The sequence below is a fragment of the Chionomys nivalis genome, chromosome 10 (genome assembly GCF_950005125.1).
Source record: "Chionomys nivalis chromosome 10, mChiNiv1.1, whole genome shotgun sequence".
Taxonomy (NCBI): Eukaryota; Metazoa; Chordata; class Mammalia; order Rodentia; family Cricetidae; genus Chionomys; species Chionomys nivalis.
This window is the reverse complement of record NC_080095.1, coordinates 23821824-23847853: the sequence shown is the minus strand read 5'-3', so window position 1 is coordinate 23847853 and position 26030 is coordinate 23821824. Positions and strand designations below refer to the sequence as shown.

Sequence of the window (26030 nt, the reverse complement as noted above, 5' to 3'; positions counted from 1 at the left end):
GGACCACACTGGAGGGGTGTGGGAAGCTGTGTAGAGACTTGACCAAAGCCTGAGCACACTAGTGGACACAGATGGGCTTGGAACACTGGCCCTATCTTATCAAGGGTGTGCGGGTGGGGCCCGAGCCTGCTTATCAACTCCACAGACATCTCACAGCATCATTTGGAAAGTGGAGGCTCCTAGGCTATCTCTTGATGTTTGCTTTGTTCCCCCAGCCAGGTCAGTAGACAGTGGGGTTACGGGAAGGGCACCTACCTGGAGGTGTTGCTGTGTCCCTAACATCAGAACAGTAGAACTCACTCAGATGGAAGATGCCCCAGGTTACCAACATCTCATCTGGTTGTTGGGTGGAAATGGCTAAATCTTAACCACTAAAGGTTCACTTTCTCAACTACAGAAAAAAAGGGTATTAAGATACACCATGATCTCAGACTACCAAATGAGAATTTAAATCAATAAGTATCTAATAGCTATCACTAGTACAGTCCTATAATCCTTGCTTGTGAAGATGCTGGGGCAAGCAGGTTCCCAATTCATGGCTTGCCTAGACAATGAAACGATCCAAACTAAGAAGTAGTCAGCAGAAGGCTCAATGGACACAAGCACTCACCATCCAAGCCTAACAACCTGAGCAAGATCCCCAGAACCAATTATCTCCATGGGTGAGCAGCCCCCATCCTCCATCACATCGTATATATATGGTTCAGATAACCCAGTACTTGCATAGCACATGAGGCCCTGGGCTCAATCTCTCTCTATTAGTTCAGGGGTTAAAAGGTATCTTAATGCCAGGCAATCAGTCAACAGTGACATCAGAATCTGAGTTTAGGCTCAAGGCTAAAAGGGAGTCCCCATGGCTACCTCTCAACCTTGCTACGAGATAAAGGAGACTGTGTTTCTTACATATTAGGATATTTAGGCATGCCTGTGTACTAAAATCCAGACTCCTCAAGCCAAACATCTGAACCATGCCTGTGAACATCTGTCTCAAAGTCCAGGCTGTGCTGTGCTTCCCCCAGGTCAGCCAGACTGACCAGGCGCTGGGCAGCAGGTGTCACTGTTCCTACAGTGTATTTACACTAAGCCATGATGCCAGCTCAACTATGGCCAGCACTGTGAGGCAAGCAGCCCAGAGCACTGAGTTCCTTATAAAGAACAGAGTAATACACCAGGAATGACACATGACAATTCAGGCTGAGGAGTCTGTTTTACAAAAAGTCTAAGACAAAGACAATTCATGGAATCGTGACCAGGAGCTTGGGCCAGATCCCGTGGTCTCTCCTGACCCTACAGATTAGTGACTGATACCCTTATGAGCTGAGGGCGGTCCAAGGACGGCAAGCTCTTCCCTGTCCACCTTCCAGGGTGGCTTAGATAAGACAGCAGACAGTAGACACAGAAAAGGAGCTGGTATTAAACTACTGTGGAAAAGGACAGGGACATAGGCTGAAGACCTGGCAGTTTGTGATACAGTGACACCATTTCCCCTATGAAGGGACAGTGCTGTGCTGGCCCAAGGGAATCTCAGAGTTAATGATAAAACACTGCAGCACCCTCAGGGCGATTCTCTGCTCCCACTTGTTTTTTAATTGGGAAACCAAGGTGTACACAAGAAGCCTGCATAAACTGGATGCAGAGACACAGCTGGGGCCACTACACTTACTCCACAACACACGTGTGCACGAGGTTTTTTTTTGCTAAAAGATGGAAGAGTGAGACTTTTTCCCGGGTGGATGGCGGAGTGAAGCGCAGGCTAGGAAGGCTTTCACAGACAGCTAGAGGAGAGGTACCACTAAGTGGTCACCACGCTGGGGGCAGTTAGCTTGTGCTCGAACTTGGCTGTGGCAGTGCCTGATGCTCTTTTGGCTTCCTCCTCCTCCTCTTCTGTCTGGAGAGGCAGCTCAGCGCAGACTCGCCACTCCTGGGGGCCACCATAAGCTGAGGCAGCCTGCCAGACTGTGTGGGGTACCTGGTCTTCAGGTTCTCCTGGAAGAGCGGCTGGGAGAGCAAATGGCGTAGCTCCTGCTTCAGGATCTTCATCTGCTTCTGTCGCCGACGCTCTTCCTGCTGGTCGGCTTTTCCTCCTTGAGACACACAAATATAACATCATATTTATGCAGAAACACTCTAGACTAACATAAGCTGTGGTGCTTGAAGTTGAGAACCATAAATGGAACTTCTGTTTAGGAGGGATGCGATGGGCCACCGTGCATCACTGTTCAGGGCCAGTAAAGACAGAAAGTCCTCAATTTACAGAGAAGGCAACTCGGGCTTAGGAGTCACATCACTGGTGCAGAGCAAACCGTCAGAGATCGGAGCTCACATCTGACTGAAGTCTGCCGCTCTACCACTGCAAGCTGCACACTACCACCTCAAGTATGGCAACCACACATTTCCTCAGAGGAGAGTGAACACTTCTCTGCAGCCTGATTCTTCAGTACCTCCCCAACCAATGCTGCAACTGCACACTGAGTTGGATGAAGCCTAAGTCCACACCCAAGCAAGCCTGGCGTCAAAAAGGAAAGCCAGGGACTCACATCTGTATTTGAGCCCTAGGCCAGAGCCTCAAGGAGGAGTGCACTGTTGGCAAACTCCCGGCTCCCACACTGAGCAGCAGTCTGCCTCTCAACTCGACGGCTGGGCAGAGAAGCCAACACCCCAGCTGAGCTGAGCTGCTGTGTGGAAGGAGCACAACCGCTGTCATGAGCCCCAGATGTAGTTCTCCGCTTCCCTACGCAAGGTCGTGCAGCCTGGTCCCTTCCTCGGCTTCTGGCCCAAAGACAGAAGAGGGCTTAGGTAATGCCTGGTGACAGAGCTGTTCTAATGTACAGATTCCTTCTCTTTGGGAGCCTTCCCCTGCATGTAAAAGAACACAGTTCTCACTCGATTCATGCCAAGAGGCTGGGGTGTTGGGAGATATGGAGGTGCTTTGCTGCCTTGGAAGGCAGGTGCAGTACTAACTACAACGATAAATAATGACTTAACAGTCTCCTGGACCTGTTTTTTGAACACACCTGTACCCAGTTTGCCCCTTTACTCAATCTTAAGCTAGGAGACCTGTCTTATAGAAGAAGAAAGGCATACAAAGAGGATAACGACACAGTAAGAGATCAGGCTGCATGAACAAGGACATCCTGCTTGTGTCTGCTCCTGGCCGGAGACTCCACGGGCTGTCCATATGAGACAGAATCAGACACATAGGAAAGGCTGAGGGCAGGCCCACACGGGATGAGTAGGCATGAGACAAGAAAAGGGCACACTGCTGTTTCTCACGGGTCACAGAGGTGACAATGTTAAGAGAAATCCAGTGCTGGAGGCAGCCTCCCATTCCCACCCAGCCTGGGCGCACCTTTGTACATGTCTTCTTCCAGCTCGATCTCGAGGGCCGCCGCCGCCTGCTCAATCCAGGAGTTGTGCAGACAAGCCTGGAAGTTCCGGTACTCAGCCTTTTCAATCTGCCGGGCTAGGCGGATCCGCTCCTGAGCACAAAATTCCCATCTGACAGAGGGCCTGGGCCTCTCAGCAAGTGAAGCTTCACTGAAACTGTCCTAAACTGCTCTGTGAGCAGTAAGCAATGAGACTAACTCAGATCCCACTAAAACCCTTTGCCTGGGCTCCTGCCAACACCTGGTCATCATTACCCACACAACCACGAAAGCCTGTTTGTACCTCACAGAGGACTGTCCCAGGCTGCCAACTTACGGGTGGCCAGACTGAACTAGTCTCCCCAGGCGTCACATTTGGTCTCCCCAATTCTTCTCATGGCTTTGGGGTCAGAATGCAGTGATATAATGCCCACTTCACCTGACATGGGAGATCACGTGCAGTGAGGATAAGAAGCCATGAAAATGGGGTGCTCCCAGGCTCAATAGGAATTCTGTGTTCCTTCCCACCTCCCACCAGCCCCATCACAAATCCTCACACGACCAACATACCTTCCATGCCAGGTGGCCACAGGCCCTCCAACTGCTCCTTATTTCCACTTCCTCAATGGCTGCAACTCCACCCCCTCTTCGCCCTTCCTCACCTCTTCTGAAAGATGAAAGTTCTGCCCACATCAGAACCACATGCCCGCTAGCCTCAGGGTTCCACGGAAACCTCACTGTGCTGTGGGCCTAGACACACACTGGTGAGCCTCTGGGGAAAATACCCCACATTAGTCTGCTACACTGTGAATGCTCCCGATTTAATACAGATAGAGAAAGCAAGCCTTACTGTCTCTGCTACAGGAGTACACCAGACCTTCAGCATCTACCTTGCTGTGCACAGCTCTCTGACAGATGTCAATATGGCTGTGCTCACTGCACTGTCTAGTTGGAGTGGAAGCAGTGGAGACTTCAAGATCAGACACCAAAGTGGATGGGGGAGAAAATGTAGCATGAATTCTAATTGGTCTTCAATAATAAGAACCCCGAGTCAAATAAAGGGGTAAATGCTGAAAGATCAGAGAAGTGGAGCAGCCAGCCCCTAGTTCTTACCTCTACTGAATCCTCAGACCGAATGGGTGATCCTGTCTCCAGGAATCCTCAGACTGAGACTGAATGCTATGCCTCCTGTCTCTTCCTGCTTTATATCCCTCTCTCCACCCAGCTGTATCCCTTCCTGTCTCTACCTTCCTAGTGCTGGGATTAAAGGTGTGAGCCATCACTGCCTGGCTGTTTCTCTCTTAGACTGATTCAATCTTGTGTAGCCCAGGCTGGCCTTGAACTCAGAGATCTGTCTTGCCTCTGCCTCCCAAGTGCTGAGATTAAAGATATGTACCACCACTGCCTGGCCTCTATGGCTAACTAGTGGCTAGCTCTAAACTCTGATCTTCAGGCAAGCTTTATTTGTTAAAGCACAGAAAAATATCACCACAACCCTTTTCTGCCTTTCTCCCAGCCTTTTTACAAAAGCCACCATCCAGCCCATCAACAGAACCACTTCTCAGTTCTCTAGGGTAAGGCTTCTGGTCTCAGAGCAAGGTGCTCTGTGCAGGGGGGGGAGGGGTTAACCGCTTTACCTTGACCACATCCATGTACTTTGACTGCACTGGAAACAGTGGGATGTCCTCATCTTTCTTCAGAGTTTTGTAAATCTTCTTGAAGTTCATCACATCCTCGGGCCCAATCAGCATCAAGCTGAGGCCTTCACTGGTAGCACGGGCAGTTCGACCACTCCGGTGGATATAAATCTCTGAGGTGCGGGGCACCTGCCAAAGCAGCAAGGAGGGTCAGCGCAGACACTGTCCAACAGTGTTCTTTCCCTCAGAGCCACATCCCCAAACTGGCTCTGCCCTCTGAGGACAGAAACCTCCCCAGCACTATGGATCAACGTAGTCCTACATCCAGAAACAGACTGTCCCTAAGTTGACAGTCCACCCACCAGGCTCCCATGGCCTCCACACTGGCTCAGCTCTTCACAATCAACCTGGGTATCTCCCCTACTTGCCACTCCCACGCCCTTGTAACCAATGCCATCTAGTCTACTTCAGTCTCAGCTTTGCAATGTCCCGACTCAGCATGGGTGACCGAGTGACTGCCCGAGGCCAACCAGCCACAGAACACTCTGTATGTGTGGTGTGAATGAGATGCTCTGAGGCTTCAGAAGCCACGTGTCATTTCCAGTGTACTCTCTGCTTCCCATCTGCAGCTGAGCTCTCCAGTCCTGCTCCACCCGCCTCCACCCGTTAGCTCTCCTCCCTCATTGTGGACTTATCACTCTGGAACCATAAGCCATTAGCCATAAATAAACCCTTTCTTCTAAACTGCCTTGGTCACACTGTTTTATCACAGCAATAGATATGTAATGAGGGCCCGGCAGTGGTAACACATGCCTTCACCTTTATTCCCAGCACTTGAGAGGCAGAGGCAGGCAGATCTCTGTGCCAGCCTGGTCTACAAGGAAAGTTCCAGGATAGTCAGAGCTACAGAGAAAAACCCTGTTTGGAAAAACAAACAAAATAAGAAAATAAAATGAAGGTAAAATTACCCTCGTCATATGAAATACTTGATCATTACTCACATATTGTAGAGCAGGAAACTAAAATACAAAGTGGTCTACTCACTTCCCCCAACTGCCCAACTAAATGAGCACGGGAGCCAGGACTCAAAGACCTGTGAAGCCCAGGTCAACCTATGGCAGGTACACTGTCCACAGACAGCCTGGCCAGAGTATTGGCACCCTGCCTCCTGGAGCGACCACCACTAATGAAGTGCAGTGGCTCAGTGTCCACTGCAGACCGCTTACCATGTTCTAGCAATGAGGCTTGCCACCCTTCATGTTAAAGAATGAAGAGCCAGCTCCTGACCATGGCACTCTAGGCTTCAGCCACCGCCCCTAGCTGGCTCTGCTGGCCACAACCACTATTCACCTACTCACATCCCAACAAGGTCCTCCTCTCACTCACTCTGAGTAGTGACCCTGTGTTAGGTTTTCTCAAGTTGATACAAGTTAAGTCATGTGGGAAGAGGGAACCTCAACTAAGGAAACACTGCAATCAGATCAATTGGCCTATGGACAAGTCTGTGGGGCATTTTATTGATTAATGATTGATGTGAGCGCCCCCTCTACAGGTGATCTTGGTTATATAAGCAAGCAATCTGAGAAAACCAGCAGGAACAAGTCAGTGAGCAGCACTCCATGGCCGTCAGCTCCAGTTCCTGTCCCAGGCTCCTGCTCTGCCCTCCCCTCACTGTGGGCTGTAAACTGTAAAGCGAAACAAATCCTCTCCTCCCCAGGATGCTTTTGGGTCATGGTTTAGTAACAAGCCTAAGTTATCAGCTGAGCATTTATAATTAATATTAAGTCTCTGTGTAACTGGGGAACCAGTGGTCCTAATGAAAACCCTGCTTACAAAAAACTGTCCTAAGAGATGCCAGGCTTTCCACTGTGTGGGTGCTTCACTACCCAGTCAGTTCCAACAGCCCTAACGGGCAGGTGTGCTTGTGCTGCCAGCTCATAGGTGACAGCACCAAAATGAATGGTGCCAAAGTGCTCGCCAAAGCCGTCAACCCTGAGGCCTCAGAGTGGTGTTCTACTCCTGACAGGAGGGCCTGGAGCCGTGCTCCCAGCTACAACTAATGCTGCTGTTTGCTCTTCACAATCACTAACGTTACTGCTGCTGCTGTTCCAGAACATGTAGTCAGTGTTTCCAACTGAGCAGCCAAGATCTTTACATATGCCTTCCTAACCCAGCAACACACTACCCTGCCATCCACAAAATGAGAAAACCGAAGATGGAGACCAAAGAATTTGATGAAGGTCACAAAGCTGGGATTTAGCCAACGGAGGTCTTGCACTGCACACCAGACTAGCAATTTAACACATTGCTGTGAGGGTCTTATATAAAACCCCCAAACAACCCAGGCTACTGCTAATGCTAACTACTGCTCTCCACAAACTGATGGTAAGACCCTACTGTTGAAGACAACACCTACATAACTCACTGAACATGAAGAAGCTGAGCTGATGCCTACCTAGAGTCTCTATCCCTATGGGCTAGTGAGTGCTTATGCAGACTAGTGTTCACAAACACAAACACTTAAGTGTGGTAAACAAGCCACACTTAAGGGCAGGCCCCATGCCTAGAAGTAGATGGCCAACACAAAATGAACTCAATGGTATTTTTGGAGGGTTTTTGTCTCATAATGCTTTGTCTGGGCCTTTCTTCCCTTTACAAGTATTTTGTTTATATATCATGGTTTGTGATTTTGTGTTTATGGGATTTGTCAGTGGGAGTGTATGTGTCTCTGCATCTGTGTTTCTTATGTTTTATCTTTGGCTCCTTTTTTCTGTTTGTTATTGTTCTATTCTGTTTTTCTTTGTTTTGCTGCCTATTTTGTACTGAGAAAGAGAAAATGTATAGATGTGTGGGAGTGGGAAGATGGGGAGGCACTGGGATGACTTTGGGGAGGGGAACCATGATTAGAATATACTGTATGAGCCGGGCGGTGGTGGCGCACGCCTTTAATCCCAGCACTCGGGAGGCAGAGGCAGGCGGATCTCTGGGAGTTCGAGGCCAGCCTGGTCTACAAAAGCTAGTTCCGGGACAGGCACCAAAGCTACAGAGAAACCCTGTCTCAAAAAAACCCAATATATATACATACATACACACACACACACACCATATGAGAAAACTATACTATATGGAAAAAATCTATTTTCAATAAAAATTAAAATTATAAAAACAAAAACGCTGCTGTGGTCTGTCCCCACCAAAACTCGTGTGCAGCTTAATTCTTCAGCATAACAAGGGCAGCAATGCTGGGCGGGCCTAGCAGGAAGTGTTTGTAGAGGGCTTGGAAAGAGGAATTGGAGTGAGTTCTTGCCCTGGGGCAGACTGGTTACCAAGAGATGTCACCCAATGTTGTTTCCTTCATGCTGGCCACCGCACTTGCCACCTGTGCACCCCTCCACATCAAGGCTCCCACCAGAAGCAGAGAGGAGCAGAGCAGAACAGACATCGGCAGAACAGACATTGGTAGCTAGCATGCCCTTGAACTCCTCAGCCCCCAGAATCAACAGGCACATTCTCTTTACAAATCACCCAGCCTTAGGTATTGTTATAGTAACAAAAGCACACTAAGATAAACGCTCAGCCACTCAACTGGAAGGTAAGGGGGTGGGAGGGACTGACATTTCAATCTAGATATAAGTGGCTTGAAGAGAAAGGTTACTTGATAGGATGCTGCTGTTTCAAAAGCAGTCACAATGGGCACTAGATGCTAATGGGAACATGCTGCAGGGAAATACCTCCCCTCTGCTCCAACCTTTACTTTAACACTTTCCCATTCACTATAAGGAGCAGAATGGCGGGGAGGAGCTTTCATGCTAAGAGCCACACCTGGTAATGGATGACATGTTGAACTTTAGGAATATCCAGACCCCGAGCTGCCACATCTGTTGCTAAGAGAACACAGCTGTAATGGAAACAAACAACAACAAAAATAAATAACAATTATTAGTCAGCTTGTCACCCACTAAGCACTCCACACCACAGCCCACAAGGTAAACTATCACCTCCCTTTTACAATTAAGCTGAGGCTGAGAAAAGCACATGTTATATTCTGTCAGTGAATGAAATGAAGCCACATACATCCTGGATCAGTGTCTTTACCTCCTAATACCTTCTCACTTACTCTCTCCCATACTGACAGATTACCTCACTCTTCCCTAGACAGACAACCTGTACTCTGGTCCACAGGCAGAGGGACAAACATGAGGAGGTGTGGTGTAGGCTCTGGGGTTTGACAGATCCCTCTGAGACCCAGCCCTGTCACTTCCACGTTGTGAAAACTTGGGCAGCTGGTAAACTTTTCTAGACATCACCCTGTCATCTACAAAGTGAGAAGAGCGATGACAATAAGCAGTGGTAGGGGCTCGTGATTATCCAAGGTCACACTGGGCAGTAGTTCCAATACTTTCCCTTCACCATTGCCAGTCACTTTATTCTGCTAGCAATCCCGTCAGCACCTGTTACCCTAAGTATGAGACAATGAAGCACAGAGACACTGACTAACTTGACCAACAAGGAAGTGAAGGGTTTGGAATTTGCTGTCAGATACTCTGGTTATAGTCTCTGCTTTCAATCACAATGCATTCTGCCACTTCTCAAGGGTGTTAGAAGTGACTGGATGCCCAGGACTTCATCTGTAGTCTAACTACTTACTGGAAGTCTCTGAGAACATTAATAGCAAACAAATACAATGTGTGACACCGCCAAATACAGAAATAAAATTAAGGAAAAGAGGGAAGAAGAAGAAAAAAGAGGGCTAGCCTGTCTTCTGCTCCTAAGGAACTTAAGACGGCGTGGGGTCCCCAGTTCCCTAGGCCACTGGGTACAGTGGCTCATGGCTCAAAGCCAGGCCTCTGGAGACAGGCTTCACTTACTCTTCCAGACGGGCAAACTGCTCCAGGTTTCTGAGCCTCTGTTTCTGGTGCATGCAGGCATGCAGAGTCAGCGGCATGATGTCCAGGACCTTGAGGAGCCCAGAGAGGCGTTTGATGCAGGAGATGCTGTTGGCAAACACCAGGCTGCGGCCTGGGTACTGCATGAGGAAATAGTAGAGATACAAGTCTTTCTCATCTGTCTCACAGTGGATCTTGGTCTCTGTCAGGGTCTCCACTGTACCCTCGTTCCTCGTGAGGTCAATAACTTTTGGCTTGCCCCGCATGCCAATCTTCTGCATGAGAAGGTCAAGTTTGGCAGTTTTATCTATTTTCTTCACATGCTTCTTATGAAGGATTCGAGCAGGAGCTTGGTGTACCAGGGTCAGTGTGGCAGAAAAAACAAGAGTTTGTCGATTGGGGTTGTACTGGGAGTCATTTAACATCTCTAGAAGCTGGGAGAGCTCAGCAAAATGGCCTTTCTCAACCATTCGATCAGCCTCATCTATCACGAGGCACCTGCAGACCAGACAGGCCACATCATTGGTTAGTGCAACTGCAGGGAAGAAAAACCTCTACATGATATCCCACTCCCACCCCAGTCACACACTCTCATTCACACACATACAAGCACCCTACCATCACCATTAGGACATCAGCCAACTTCTCTCGTGCATGTTTGGTTCACAAGGATAGGGCCTGGATGGCCACAGTATTTTGTGGTAGTGAGAAAGCACTGCCCACGCCTTCCTGCACACATCACACACCTCAGGCTCACTTCAGAGGGTAAGAGAAGGGAGAGGGGCCGCCTCTCACCTGAGCTGCCGAAGGTTGCTTAAATGAGGATGTTTTTCTTTAACTAACTCCCAGAGTCGACCAGGGGTGGCGATCACAATCTCTGGATGGCGATTCAGCATCCTCTGCTGCTTTTGTGTGGACATTCCACCAACTAAAATTGCTGTCTTAATCCCTATGAGACAGAAAACAGAAAGACACTGCTACTCCACCTGGCTGCCATCCTCTGGACGAGTACACGGTCGCCAGCACAGCTCTCTGTGCCATGGAGTGCTGAAAGTCGGTCTGGCTTGACTCCTACAGGTCTTAGCAGACAGCCTGTAGCTTGTGGTCTGGACCCTGTCTACTTTGCCATTTCCTTCTAATCCCAAGAGAAAGGCTGGATTTGAACCCAGCCAGACTTAGCTGCACAGCTCTGACCACGAGCAGTGGTGCACTACGGTGCTGGGCAGGATGTTTATGTGACACGCCGTAAGGAGCTCTCTCCATTCCCTCCCATTAGAGTGAACCTGAGGTCTTCCGGGGCCTGAGTTGTCATCTCTCGGGAAGAAGGCTGCTTTTGGGCTAAGGGTAACACAGCTGAGGTGCTCGGCAAGTGCCTTGCACTTGAGTGGAGCACTCAGCCATGCAATGTGGCTTTCACTAGGATAAACACCATAGTGTGGAAACCCTTCCCAAAAGGCATAGAATTAAGCTTTTACCTCAAGGCAATCAGCAAATTTGTTATTAAAAGGTTAGGTTACTATAAACATTTTAGATATCTAGTCCCTTTACGGGAATTCAAGAATTCTAAAGGACTTGATTCCAGCAAATAAGAAAGCTCTCCTAGAGGACAGGAGCCACGGCTCTCACTGCTGTCACCTGGCATCTGGAAACATTTATTCAGTGGAACTAAATCTCACCTGTAAACCTGGCCACAGCATCAATGTGTTGTCTGACCTGGATGGCCAGCTCTCGAGTGGGCGTCAGGACGAGTCCCAGCAGGGGGCGCCGTGGGTGTACGTTATAGACAGCAACATGGTTACACAGCTCCTGTCTTAACTTCCCAGGCTGCTCTTCATCAAGCTTTTCTCCTCCGTCCTCATTTTGCTTGGGGATAAGCTTGTCCTCAACCAAAGAAGAAGGTCCTTCACCAGCATCATCATCATCATGGGAGAGCAGTGCCCGGGCTGACGCAGAGGCACTAGTCTCGGGTTCGGCCTTCGCCCCAGCCTCACTGGGCTGCGCTTCATTCTCAGTTCTGGCCTCATCAAGCAACACTCCAGACTCAGTCCCATCCGTGCGAGGTGACCCAAGATCAGCAGCGGCTCCTACCCTGCTCTCCCTCCATGGTATCCCAGTGCTATGTGGGATAGGTGGAGCCTTCATCTTATGCCACTGCAGCACTGCATGAATCATCGGGATGGCAAAAGCCAGAGTTTTCCCGCTTCCTGAGAAGTAAAGCAAACACAGCAGGAATCCATGACGCAGCATGTCACTGTCTGAAGCTCCCGCCTTTGCATAAAAATAAGGGACCCTGAAAGCACTAAGGGTCACCGTGACCTACCCAAAGCACCACCACTCTACAGGCTCCTGAAGAGCATGGCAGCCGGGTATGTGGCATAAAACAAGGAAAGGCACAGCATGCTGGCTCTAGACCTGACGTCACCAGTGACAATGAGCAAACACCCCAGTGATGAAACCATAAAAGAAAGAAAGGTGAGTGTGTTTTATTGCGGAAAAACCTGTGCATCACTTCAACCTTCTTCAGAGAAGGAATGCAATCAATAGTTCTTTCAGGAATCCTAACCAGTTTGTCTTTGGGCCCGTGTGTTTAAAACTGACCTGTGAAGGCACATGGAGCCCACATCATCCAAGAGGTCAAAAAGGACACTACAACCTGAAAATCCGAAGCACAGCTTTTCTCCTTAGTTGTCATTTTACTTTCTGCATTTCAGCTATTCATGGTCGATTATGGCCCCAAAAGTATTAAACTGACAAGTCCATAAATAAGCATTTCATAAACTTCAAGCTGCTTATCATTTCAAGTAGTACGGGGAACTCTCACACTGTCTGGCTCCATCCTTCTGTCCAGTGTATTCACAGTGTAAATGTTACCCACCTGCTTGCTAGTCATGCAGAGATCTGCTATCAGACTGTGTGCCCCTGCTTGCTGTCCTAGCACCTGAGACGAGCTCTCCCAGAGCAGCTCAGACACGCTAAAGGGAAGCTGTAAGGTGTTCTTTGATCGAAAGCTGTAAAGTCTCAGGGGGAAAAACGTCATGACTTGGTCACTAAGATTCTTATTACAGTAAGAATGAATATTCCTTCCATGAAACTGTGAAGAAGAAATTAATGTTAGTTTTGCTGTTATATATCAATCTGCAGAAAGTATGACCACAGCATATAAATGCTCAAGATATAAAAGGCATTCAATCTACATAAATGTGCAGAAAGAAAGTACAGACAGCTCAGCAGTATCTCATCTGTGTTTGGAGATCTACTAGGAGACCCTGAAAGGTACCCTTTCCAGATACTAAAGGTGACAAGCAAAAATGTCCCGGGGGAGGGTGATAGGGGGGTGGTGAATCAATCATGGTCTCTAGAAGAAAAAAAGGCCTAATCCAAACCTGCAAAGAACTCTCACGGGCTGGTGAGATAGTTCAATGGATAAAGACACTTGCCACTAAGCCTGCCGATCTGCAATTGATCCCAAGACACACATGGGGGAGGAGCGAACCTGCTCCCACAAGTTGTCTTAGGACCTCCACACATAGGCCTTGGCTTGCGCAAACCTATATATAAATGCACATACATATAGAAATGTTTTTAAAAACTTGAAAAAAGGGAAAAAAAACTGTGAACAGTTCCAAGTAAAAAATAATCACAGCAAAGAAGCAAAAGCTTAAAACAAAGCAAAACAAAAAAAACTTCAAAAGTTTAAGAAAAACTACACTTTCATCAAAGACAAAAAATGCTGAAATATATCATGGCAGCATCTGCCACTAACAGTCTAGGAAAAATAAAACTAACAATTCAGAACTACCCAGAAAACAAACACAAAACAAAGGCTGCATTAGCTTACAAAGCTGAGCCAATTCACTGGCAGACAGAGCTGTTACAAAGAACGCTAGCCAAAGCTTCCATGCAGAAGAAAGGTGGTCGATGAGAATCTCCATCTACACAGGGAATAAAGTGCACCAGAAATTACAGAAACAGAAACTGTTACTTTTTAAACCTCTTTTAAAAATAACTGCTTACAGCAAAACAGTTAAAGCATAGTTCTGATTTCCAACGCAGATAGAAATACACAACCAAAAAACATACAACAAAAGTACAAAGGAGGGAGATATGGAAATACGCCCTTGAGGCTCTTGTATCACACACAAGGCACTGTATCACTTGAAGGCAAACTATGATAAATATATGTGCACAAACCGTAACTGACTGTGAACCCTAAGGCAAACACTGAAAGACACCACGAAGGCCTGTGGCCAGCAAAACAAGAAAGGAGACAGCGCAATGAATGTGTATTTGGTCCCATTCCCAGTTCCTGGCACAGAACTTCTGGAAACAACTGTAACCTCTCAATAGGAGCATCTTTTGTTATAATAGTTCATCTCCACCTTCCGTTCCTGGCCTCAGGAGTAACAGGGTCTTATGTAAACTAATGAGATGACTGTGAACTGAGACTAACTGCACCTAGAAAACTTCAGCTGGTGGCCACAGGCTGGAACGCTCATGCACATCCTTCGCGAGCACCAGAGAGGAGGATTGAAGACCAATGTCCATCTCCAATGACCAAGGCTTTAACAGATCACGTCTACATAATGGAAGGAAGCTCTATAAGAACACTGCAAAGGATGGGATTTGAAGAGCTCTCCCGGATGGAGAACTCATAAAAGCTGGTATGCCCAGACGAACACACGGAAGCCCTCTGTCCTCAACATTTTGTCAATCTCTCCAATTGAGCTGTTCCCGAGTTACACCCTTAAGCCAGTGCATATGTATCCCTGGGTTCTGGGGGCTTTTTAGAAAAATATTAAACCAAGGAGGCTACTATACTCTCCTTCATTTGAACAAATCAGAAACGGGGCCCAATAAGGACAGGCTTGTGCGACTGGACCCAGGCTTGCTGGGGAAGGACCCTAACTCCAAGTAGACAGAGCTGACCTGCAGAAAAGGGCACAGGGCAGGAGTAGAGAGATGAAGTACTTGGTTTGGTAAAACCCCACAGCACCTGTGGTATCACAAGGGCTTTGTGGGTACAAACATCTTGTTTTCTGTTGTCTTGTTTTGAAATGAAGGTCTATGCATCTCTGGCTGGCTTGGAACTTGCTCTGTAGACCAGGCTGAACCCACAGACCTTCCTGCTTCTTAAAGGCACGTACCATCACAGTTTCTGTTTGTTCCTAAAAACATCCTAAATACAAGCTGAGGATCCCAACCCAAAAATTTGAATTCCCAAATACTAAAAAATTTTAAACATTCTGAGTTGCCAACATGGCCCACAGGCTATATATTTAAGGAGTGTATGAAATATAAGTGAATTTCATACATAGTCTGGATCCTATTCCTAAGATAGTCCACTATGTAGATGTAAATGTTAATTTAAAAAATCCAAATCTAAAAGGGTGTCTCAAATATTTCAAATAAATACTTAATCTGTAATATCGCCAAAAAATTCAATCTCACGTAAGTAACAAACAACAAAGAACATCTTGGACAACTAGGGAAAAGTCAGAACAGACTTAAACGCAGCTGTTTTCCGTAACCACATTAAGTATAGATGGCCTGAATAATTCAGTTAAAGAACAAAAATTATGTACTACACACAAGAAACGCGTATTACATAGAAAAGCAGTTTGTCAAACTAAATCTACAGAACAGTATGGAAAGGACAGACCATGCTACCATCAGAACAAAGCCAAGGAACAGCTGCAGATGAATGCAGACGTCACAAAAAGCCCCCTACAGGATACAGATGGTTGCTCTGTCATGGAAAGGAGCCAGCTAACCTAGAGAACTGACAAGAATGTCTTAATATATAAAACATTTATGAGCCTGGTCACAGACCATCCGCTACATGAAACAGAAAACTGTAGAGAATTTTAAGTTGAAAACTATCATACAGGGGAAAAATGAATTAAAACAAAAAACTCTAATGTTTTAAAATTTTAAATTGTACTTAAAAACCTCCTAAAAACGGAAGAGCAAGCCCAGATGAATTCTAACAAATATTTAAGGGTGAAAAAAAAACAAAACGTGAGTTATTTAAAACTCTTTCAGATAACTGACAAGAGAACACTTCACAAGTTATCGAGGCCAATGTTACTACTACCAGCTCTAACACCAGACAAGAACATTACAATAAAACTAGAGATGAATATTCTCCTTTCATGTTCACACTTGAACTTGACCAAATCCAATCTATAAACAGCACATTGTGATCAAATTCACCGTTTCTCAGGAATGTTTTGTTTCCATTTCTGAAAAACCAATATAATTTACCATTATCAACAGAATAAAAACAAAATCCCACAAACCTAAATACACGCACGAAGAACATCTGCAAGAAAGAAAGAAAGAAAGAAAGAAAGAAAGAAAGAAAGAAAGAAAGATAGATAGATAGATCTAACATCCATTCTTGATGGACTGTAAGAGTAAGCCTCTCAGCCTGATGGCAAGGCATTAGGTAGTGCTGTCACCCCCATGTGTCACACGCTCTACAGAGATAAAGCAAGGGTACCAAAGTCAGCAGGGGCAGATTTCAGCCCAGAGCTGGATGCTTTCTCAACACTGTCATTCAACACGGCTTCTGTGGTCATGCTCTCAACATTCCCCTCCTCCAGTTTTCCAGCCTATGAGCAACCAAAGCCTGGATCTACATGCTCTCCTGCCCGGGACAGAAAGAACAGCCCTTACCTGTCTCAGCAGCTCCAAGGATGTCCAGCTTGTCCCGGATGGCAGGGGCCAAGGTCAGAGCCTGGATCGGGGTGGGTGCAGAGAAGCCTAGAAAGCTGAGTGCTCGGAGAACGGCCTTGGGCACAAACAGGTCCCTCCAGGCAGACACGTCTGCCTTCTGGTCGTGCGCTTCAGACATCCAGGTCTTTGCTTTCTTGGGCACTTTAGAGGCGGTGCTCTGGGAAAGATCTAATTTCTTTTTCCCTTTGTTTTTCTTCTTTTTTGGAACAGCCTGTGCCAGGCTTTCCGAGGCTGCTTCCCCTACCTTTTGATCCAAACAAATAGTCTCTGGCTCAGAATCTTTGACTTCATCCTGGGCAGTACTTCCTCTGGCAGCCACTAACACATCTTTCCGTTTCTTCAGCTTGGTCTTTTTCTTCGGGGAGCTAGACTCTTCTTCTTCATCCTCCTCCTCCTCTTCCGAAACAGCCTGGGCCTTTCTCTTCTTGGGTTCCTCGTTTGAGAAGAAACCGGAGGGGTTTTTGGCAGGGGAGACTAAACGGTAATCTGTCAGTTCCTCAAAGCACACCAAGTCATCCATCTGTCCATCTGCAAACAGATTTGGGTCGATCTTCACCTGCTTCCACTTCCCCACAACTTTGATGCCCTTCGTCTGAAATGCACCACGACTCGGTGGCTTAGGCCTTGATTTGGTCTCCTTTATCTTCATGGTTGCTGAAAAGAAACGTTCTTTTAGGTTAGTGACTGTGAAGCACGGGTTCTATGGCAACACACATGTTCCGACGAACCTAAAACATATTTGACCCTGCAAACAACCGGGAACCCAAAGATGGTTTAACATACAGAGAGCAGATGCTCCCAGCCAGAAAATGAGGCACACCCACAGAATACGGAGTTGGGCTTGGAGCAGATGGAGCACAGGTGATAGAGTAACAAGAGCTAACTCGAGTCAGGATCCCAGCCCCCACACTTAACTGTATGCAACCTTCAACAATATTACCGATCTTCTCAGAATTTAGTGTTTTAATCCTGCTAAAAAGAGAGGGCCAAGCTGATATCTACTTTTACACTGTACACAAATAGTTGGAATTACAACAGAGGTTACAGAATAATGCATGACCTACAGAGTCCATTTTTAAGATGGAGTAAGGATTGGAGATGGATTTTCATTTCTGGCTTGAGGGGATAGAGTATGCTTTATTACAAGTGTGCAGAGCTCTCTTCCCTATTAGAACAAGGCAATGCCATCTCCACCTGGTGCAGCTTCCTAATTACATTTTAAGTAATCGAGCGCTAGCAGGGGTTGTAACTCAGAGTGTTAGCCTAGTATGAATGAAGCCCTAGGTTCCACCCCCAACACTGCGTAAAACCATGCTTAGTGGGTATCAAGCCACAGGAGACCATGTCTTTAAAAGGGGTCATGGGTTATGTGTGACTCATCTGAGTCGAAATGGCTCCACAGTGATCCTCTTTAAATAAGAAAAAACAGAATCAAAAAGGTAAAACTCGATTCATATCTGGATTCAACACTTGCTACCTCAGAGTCTTTGATAAACCTCTCTGTGGCTCAGTTTCCTCATCTACTGTTTAAGGATAAAGAGGTAGTTAACCCACTGGGTCGTCATTTGAATACGACATGGTGACGCACGTCAAAACCCGCTTAGCATGGCGCCTGTTGTTGAGAGCAGCACACTGACTCGCAGGCAAGGCTCATGCAGCGGTCCCAGACACCGACTACACAAAGACCCCACCGCACCTCGGCCCCACCTTGACGAACCGAAGGGAATGTCACTAAAAATGGGACCTGGGAAGTGCCCTGCACCGCCTTCAAGAGTTCCTCAGGCACTGCGATCGCACGAGACCTTCAAGGGAGGTTCCTGGGCCTGGATGCGTGCTTACCGGCCTCAGGCGTGGGCCGCCCGGGAACCACGGCTAAGGGTGCACCCGTGACCCACTAAGCTTTGAGGACACCGGGAGCCGGCCGCGGAGGGGCCACGCGCACCGCACTCACCAGGACTACTCTCCGCCAGACTTCTCTCTAGCACCGGGACGGCTGCGCCAACCTGAACCGGAACTGCAGCAGCAGCGTCTGAAACTGCAGTTCCGGGGCGGGACTTCACGCACACGTGCACGCTGCAGAAGGAAGTACCGCCTCCATGCGGAAGCAGACGTCTGATTGGCACTGTTCAGGACGTGGGCGGGAAGGAAAAAGGCTTAGCTGTGGTACCCCGCTTGGTCCTCCCTCTCTGCCTGTTTTATCATTTAGGCTGCGTCTCGAAGCTCTTTCACGGACGCTAGGGGGCGCAAGTGATCGCATAATCTTGATCTAGTTTGGGTGCAGTAGTTACTGTTAAGTCTTTCTTACCTGACCTACAACACTAAGCCTGTACTGAAAATGCTGGGTTCTGCAGTTCCATAGTGACTTCCTATTGCACAGTGCTGGTGAAGACAGAGAGGCCAGTCTCGAACGCAAGTTAGACCTTGGTACAATAGACTTTAACATTAATGAAATATAATTAACAAACTTCCTTAGGAAATACTAGGATACATAGGAAGAAGAAAACAGAATAGGGGTCAGACATGGGGGTGCGTGCCTTTAATCAATCCCAACACTCGGGAGGCAGAGGCAGGGGGATCTTGGAACTCAAAGCCAGCCTGGTCCACAGAGCAGAGTTCCTGGATAGCCAGGGCTACACAGAGAAACCTTGTCTCAAAACAAAACAAAACAACGACAAAACCAACAAACGAATGAGAAAGGAAGGAAAGAAAAGAAATGTAAGGAATGATATTGGCTCAGAACACCCCAAGACCAAGTTGTCATTACAAAATTTATTTGCCCCAGAGTGACTATGGGCAGAAAATAAGAGACAAAAGTAGGAGACAGAAGACTAGGAAGAAGGGGAAGAAAAATGGGAGAGGGGGAGGGATATTTGGGGAGAAGAGACTGCTTCTGGATAGAGGGGAAACAGAGTTGGTCCAGAAGCAAATTGCAGTTTATACAGGTAAAAGGGGGAATCCCATGTTAGGATGAAGTTACATATTTAACTTTAATTGAGCATGTTAATTAGGTGAGTCAAAGGGGGCTTTTGATTGCTGGACTTCGACACTGATAGCTGGACCTTGTTGGTCAGCCTCAGAAGGAGGAAGTAGCCTAATAAGGGATCTTGATAGTTAGCTTTAGAAATGTAATCTGTTTTTTGTTTGTTCTAAATCAAGACAGAGGGGTTGTGATTGCAGCAGGTCCCATGGCAGGTGGGTCCAAACCAATACAGGTGAAAGAATACTCTGTGAAGACAGAGTTTGTGTGTGGAGTTTATTGAGATAAAGGGAAGGAGGGGAGAGAAAGAGAGAGAGTGAGAAGAGGAGGTGGGGAGAGGGAGACAGGCAGAGACCTACTTGCCTCTTCTGAAGAGTGAAAGAGATCAGGAGTGAGCTGAGCTGGTCTCTTAAAGGGACCTCTGCATATGCATACAGTCGGGCAGCTGCTTGCCCTGTGCAGAGGGTTGGCACACTGTGTCAGGTTCCAAAGGGGCACAGCCAAAGTGTGCCTGGATACTAACCAGAGGGAATGAGGGAGAAGGGCAAGGCCTGCTAGAGCCATGTTTGCCTTGCCCTGGCTGACTAGAGTTCCTTCAAGAAAAATAAAACAGAAGAGGAACCCATCTCCATCTGAGACATCAAAAGCAACACTGAAGTGCTGACTACTCTGTAAACATGCCTGCCCATCCTGTTATCGTCCTTCCAAGTGACCGTCACCAATATCAACTACGACAGCACATTCTGTTTGCTGAAGACAGAACTGGCTTGATCAGAAACGTGCAAATCTAAGCTGCTGTAAAACTTGCTTAAGTCTAGAAAAATCTCTCCTGGGGCAGGGAATGAAAGAACACCCTAAGATTATGGCAATGCTTAACCCTCTATAAGCCAGGAGTTTTTTCTGTTCTAGTCTGCATCCGTTTAAGCGCTGCACACCACTTAAGAAACTTTTCTTTTATCTCTGAGTGCTGAGAGTTTCTTACTGGGGAAGGCTGAAGTCCTCACCCTCAACAACAATGCAGAGAAACCAGGTCCCACAGTGTACAGTGTGATGCTTTCCAAAAGTATAGAAACCAGAAAAGACAGCATCCTAAAAGCCTGCCCTCCAGTTCATCTTTTACAAAAGGTTATATAGGTGTTAGGTCTCACACCCAGGACAAATGGCTCTGGTGGCCATTTAGCATTTCAAAGCAGCCCTGGCAGCCAGGATCTCCCAGCATCTCTGAGTCCCTCCCTACCCATTACAGGCTCTGACTGGCATACCCAACCCTCTACCATGAACTCTCAGCCCAGGGTGTGTGTGTGTGTGTGTCTCTGTGTCTCTGTGTCTCTGTGTGTCTCTGTGTGTGGGAGGTGCTGCCCTTCCCCCAGAAACACTTCTCTGTACAATACAGACATTTTCATTACCCACTCCTTTTGTACCTTTGACTTCCTGACTGGTGCACCTGGTTCCTCTCTTTCTGGATTCTCCCTCCCCTGTGGCTTCTCCCCATAAGTCTGGCTCAGTCTGGTCACGTTTACCCTGGACTCCCCCAGTCCATAGCTCTGACTATGCTCGCAGCCATATCTGTAATGAGCTTTCTCCTCCACCACACCTAGGAGCAGCCATGTCCTTTCCTTTCCTTTCCTTTCCTTTCCTTTCCTTTCCTTTCCTTTCCTTTCCTTTCCTTGTTTTTCTTTATTCACCCACCACTTTAATATGTTGTATTAGAAAAACACATCTGAAGCGAGGCATGGTGGTACATATCTTTAACCCAGCACTGGAAAAGAAAAGGCAGGTAGATTTCTGAGTTCGAAGCCGGACTATTATGGAGATAGATGTCCAGGACGGCCAGTGCTACACAGAGAAACCAGTCTCAAAAACCAAAACAACAAAACACATTTGTGTCCCATATTATAAAATATGTGTTTTACTATTACCCTGACATATGCACGCTGTTGCTGGCTACTTGTCTTATGTTAACCGCTCCCAACACCCATGCCCCTTAAGAAGAACAAAGGTGACACCTCTAGACACCAGTGAACTTACCATTCTGACCAAAACATCCATGAAGGAGGCTAGAACACAAGGGATACCGAGGAGGAAAGAAGAAACACTAGACATCACAAAACTCAGGCTGTGGCTGACCCTCTGATAAGAGGGGTAAAATTGATCTCCAATATAACTTCTTGTGTCACCATCCTCACCCCCACACACTCCTTCCCACCTCCCCATCCTTGTAAAGCTATGGGGCTGCTGTGGACTGGAGATAAAAATGTAAAGAGTAAGGTGGGCAGGGTAGGGGGTGATTGAGTGTGTGTGTGTGTGTGTGTGTGTGTGTCTGTGTGTGTTTTAAACATCAGTCAGGATAGAAAGAAATCTAAGGGAAACCGTCTACTCAGAGGTAGGCAGATGGGTGGAGCAGGTGCCTACTTCCCTATTCCTTTCAAACCCCACCAGGGAGCTGACTCATTGCAAGGGGCGGGCCTTTTCTCTATTGGTTCAGGAGCAAGGGTATGTCCTTCTCTCCTCAGATTTAAGTCGCTTCCTAAGCTTACCAGTTACCTAGACATCTCACCATGTTGGGTTAGTAGAACTCAGCGCTGGCGTGGGCTGGGAACTGGGCTCCCTGACCCAAACCTGAAAAGAACTCAAGTAACTCTAACCTTCTCTACCCACCCCATCTCTCCCTAGGAACACTCGTAGGTGCTGCAGTAGGAGCAGGTATGTTTCTTGTGCCTGTTGTGAGGCTGTGGGGGCTTTGTGCTTTGCGGTGGGCTCAACTTCAGTTTCTGCCTTCTGCTGGATTCTGGAGGTGCCTGGGGAAGAGCCAGGGCCAGAGCTGTGCTCATTCACTCTGGGGATGAGCTTCAACTTTCCTGCCTAGTTTCTCCTCAAGGCTTTATATACAATGAACAGCAAGTAGAGAAGTATGTTGAGCAGGGGGAGGGGCGGCTAGTTAAAAATGCAGTAGTTGATCAACCCTTCATAGAAGTGAGGCTCAGTGCTGAATTCTACAAGTTCACAAACTTGGTAAGACCCTGGCTCTGTCAGATTCTCCACTGACCTCTTGGCCTCCACCTGGCTCCCTGCCCTATCCTTCTTTACCCTTGGACCCTTTACCTGCTGTTCGTAATAGAAAGACCCCCAAAACACTCCAGGAATTCGGGAGTGGGTCTTTTCCCTGAGCCCACACCACCCAACTCCTCTCCCTACAGCTGTGGCTGTAGCAGCTGCTCCTGTAGCACTGACTGCCATGGGCTTCACGGGAACAGGAATAGCAGCAGCATCCATAGCAGCCAAAATGATGTCAGCAGCAGCCATCGCCAATGGGGGTGGAGTTGCAGCCGGAAGCATGGTGGCAGCAATGCAGTCAGCAGGTAAGTGTCCCTCCAGGCAAGATGACTGGAGAGACAGCCAAGGAGGGCATCCCCCTGCCTCTCCCTCTTTTCTCATCTTTACTATCATCTGTGTCTTATACTTCTGTTCCTGCTATCCGGTTCATTAAAAGTGAGGCTGGGGTGTGGTGCAGAGTAAGGGATGCTGGATGGCAGAGCAGGAAGGAGCCCTGGTCCAAGATTCATGCTCCCTGGGCTCTGAATCTTCCCAAACTGGGTGTCCTTCTCCAGTGTGTCCTCCTCTGTACTGTAATGTAGAGAGGACATTCCTCTCTGGAGAGCTCTTTCTCCTTATCTCAGTTTACCCAAATCTGTCTTCTCTTTCTGGTCTAATTTGAATATCTCTGTCTAAAGCAGAGCCAAAAAGACAGTGGGTGCATTCATAAACCTCAGGCCACTGACTGTCACTGTACTGTCTCCTTCCCAGGTGTCCTTGGACTCTCTACATCAACCAACATTATCCTGGGTGCTGCTGGGGCAGCTGCTGCAGTCTTGATATGAACTTAGGAGATAACACCTCTACCAGTAGACCCCAAAGACTATACGGAGTATCTAGGAGAGTTTACCCCAAGATGATCTTCAAAATCTCTCACTGACATCAGAGAAAAAATGAAAAATAAAGGCCTTTTGCTGGTGTCCCTATCTTTGCTTGTGGTGGCTTTTTGAAGGGGTTTTATGACTGAGCGTTTCAATTCTTCAGGATTTCACAGCCATATTCAGGCTGGATATCCAATGAATGTTGGCCAGCACACAGTCAAAAGAGAGAAGACTTCATGTGGCCCCTGCCTTAGTTATGATGGTCTATGTATCATGGGGGCTACTTTGGGTCTTATGGACCTCACTGTTGCTTATTAAAAGTTGGGCTAATAGAGGCTCCCATTCTGGAAAAGGTGAGCGGTTGCCAAAAACATTGACCTGAAAGCTGTTGGTCCTTTGCCATCAATGGTTCTGGATATGCAGGACGATGAGCAGAACAGACCTAACCCACTGTACTGCTGAAAGACTGACAGAGAACTAACAGGGACACACTGGGCTGAGCTAATGCATGGGGACCTCAGGAAGGAGATAGAATCAGAAATGCTCACCTCCATACAATGTCCATAAAGTTGAAAAGGAGGCCGGAATTCCAGCTTTATTTCCTGGGACACTGACCACACCCTCACCCAAGGTCGGTAGTCATCACCCACGTGATGCCTAATGCAGTGCTGGAAAAGGTCCACACTGATGTCCTGAGGCAGAAAGATTCTGCCCTTTGTCAAACCATTGGGACACAATATACCGTTCACAGTAATAATAGTCACAAACTTGGAATACTGAGAGTCAAGGTCTTGATCTTCAGGGAAAGATCTGGAAGACTTCCTGAAGGAGGGACAAATAGATGTCCCAAGGAGAGGCATGCAGAAGTCTCTCAGGGGGAGCGCACAGAGAGACAAAGTTGTGTGAGGGCATCAGTTAGGTCAGGTCTGATGGGTTGCATGCATCAATCTCTTCAAGGCAATCAAGGAGAAGCTCTGTCGGGTCATTGTCTATCAGCAGGAGGGCTGGGTTTCTGGCTGAAGTTTTCCAAAAACAAGTGTGGGTCTGGTCCAGGAGAAGTGGTTGATAATGCGTCATTCAGGCATTCGACACCCACCTCTCTGGAGTGGCCCCTCTAGAGGGCCTCCACAAGGCAAGGCAGATGGGGTTAGGAATCGGTCCTGGTCCAAAGTCAGTTTCTCAGCTTCCTTAGTAGCATAGCAGTAGTGGCCAACGGACAGAAACAGGATCAAGTCTGTTGGACAGATAGGCCACTGGCCTCTTCCAGGGTCCCAATACCTGAGCTATGAGATCCCCCACCTTTGAAGTCATTTGCATAGGGCAGGATGCCCTCATTGACCCTTCCTTCTTGGTGTTTCTGATTTTCCATCTGGGATCTCTTTTATAGGTCTTTGGAAACATTGCTAATACTGCTGAGGTCAATCTTTGGTTTTGTATTTTCTCCTACACAGTAAAAGGTTATTGTTAACCTTTTCATTTTGGTTTTGCATTTTCTCCAACCAAAAAAAGGTTACTGTTAACCTTTTCAGCAATCTCCAGTAATTAGGGCCCCTTCGTATCTAACTTCGGAAATTCCTCTGTATACACTTGAGCTGACTACACGGCAAAACCAATACTACAGCTGGCTTCATTTCTGGTCTTTCTGTGTCTATGGGAGTGGACATTAGGTGAGGGTCATAGAAGCAATCACCTGTGGGCGATTCCTGGGATTCTTGTGTTAAGTCTCTCACCTAGACACACTGGTAATTTATAGAAGCGTCCTTCGACCCTCATAAAAAGGACCTGGGGAAAACTGCTCAGAGACTGCTTTTCTTGGGCAATGCTGGAGTCCCAGTCAGGCCAGGGAGAAGAGAAAACTCGCTCTAGGAGGGCTTCAATCCTCGGCCAGGACCCTGGGTGGTTTTTCTGCTCTCATGCCTGAGTCTGTCCCAAGTAGAAAACTCTACAATTCCCTAGACCAAGTGTAATCAGTGAATCATTTTCCGCATACCAAGCATGGGCAAGGTCTGTGTTGGAAACGCAAAGAGGAAGACAGTTCCCTCCAGTGAGGCTGTGCAGCTGAGAGGGCAGGCAGGGGGTTCAGGTTTCTGCGGTGACTGAGCTGAGAACAAAGGTTTGAGCGCAGGTCACCAGTATCAATCACTGGATACCTAGTGCAAGGGCAGTAGGAATACAAACCAGGCTCTGGCGATGAGACCAGTGGCTCAAAGCAGGATGCCATGCTAAATTCCTCATAGGGACCGAACCAACCCACACCTGCCTGGTCGATTTAGGTCAATTCCCCCTGCAGGGAGGAGCTACTGAGGAGGTGACCTGCTCAGAGTTCTCAGGGCAAAGGGTAACTTCTGTTTTTGCGCTGAGATTATTCTTCCTGAGCTCTCATCTACCCCTGTGTCTCTGTGGGAGATGGTGGGAGAAAGAGGTGAGCCTAACCCACCCAAGTCCAGGGAACAGAGGCGACGGTCCCTGCTCAACCTTCACCACACAAACAACAGACATGATGATAAGGAAAA

At 47.5% G+C, this 26030-nt stretch overlaps 2 protein-coding genes across 3 annotated transcripts; one reads left to right on the top strand and one right to left on the bottom strand.

Annotated features, from left to right (window-relative positions):
* Positions 1-24: 24 nt before the first annotated feature.
* Positions 25-18676, bottom strand: Ddx24 (DEAD-box helicase 24). Of its 2 annotated transcripts, none has more exons than XM_057782106.1 (9): positions 18578-18676; positions 16567-17280; positions 11565-12092; positions 10684-10837; positions 9871-10386; positions 8825-8900; positions 5003-5191; positions 3350-3479; positions 25-2084 (listed from the first exon to the last, which is right to left on the bottom strand). In XM_057782106.1, the coding sequence occupies exons 2-9, from the start codon at positions 17273-17275 to the stop codon at positions 1819-1821; spliced, it is 2568 nt and encodes an 855-aa protein (XP_057638089.1). In that variant the 5' UTR covers positions 17276-17280; positions 18578-18676; the 3' UTR covers positions 25-1818. The 2 variants fall into 2 exon arrangements, with proteins under 2 accessions (XP_057638089.1, XP_057638090.1); XM_057782107.1 differs by having other exon boundaries at positions 18466-18641.
* A 3440-nt stretch (positions 18677-22116) lies between these two features.
* Positions 22117-23596, top strand: LOC130883092 (interferon alpha-inducible protein 27-like protein 2A). The gene is made up of 4 exons (XM_057783295.1): positions 22117-22168; positions 22277-22306; positions 22801-22962; positions 23408-23596. Exons 1-4 carry the CDS (start codon positions 22162-22164, stop codon positions 23479-23481), a joined length of 273 nt encoding a protein of 90 aa, XP_057639278.1. The 5' UTR covers positions 22117-22161; the 3' UTR covers positions 23482-23596.
* Positions 23597-26030: the final 2434 nt, after the last annotated feature.

Excerpts from the sequence above, each read along its gene's own strand:
- Ddx24 (XM_057782106.1), bottom strand. The coding sequence starts at position 17,275 with ATGAAGATAAAGGAGACCAAATCAAGGCCTAAGCCACCGAGTCGTGGT. Across the intron at positions 10,838-11,564 it reads TGCTGTGGCCAGGTTTACAG|GGATTAAGACAGCAATTTTA; the intron begins GTGAGATTTAGT and ends TCTGTCTCATAG. Across the intron at positions 3,480-5,002 it reads AGTACATGGATGTGGTCAAG|GAGCGGATCCGCCTAGCCCG; the intron begins GTAAAGCGGTTA and ends TTTTGTGCTCAG.
- LOC130883092 (XM_057783295.1), top strand. Across the intron at positions 22,307-22,800 it reads AGGTGCTGCAGTAGGAGCAG|CTGTGGCTGTAGCAGCTGCT; the intron begins GTATGTTTCTTG and ends CTCTCCCTACAG. Across the intron at positions 22,963-23,407 it reads GGCAGCAATGCAGTCAGCAG|GTGTCCTTGGACTCTCTACA; the intron begins GTAAGTGTCCCT and ends TCTCCTTCCCAG.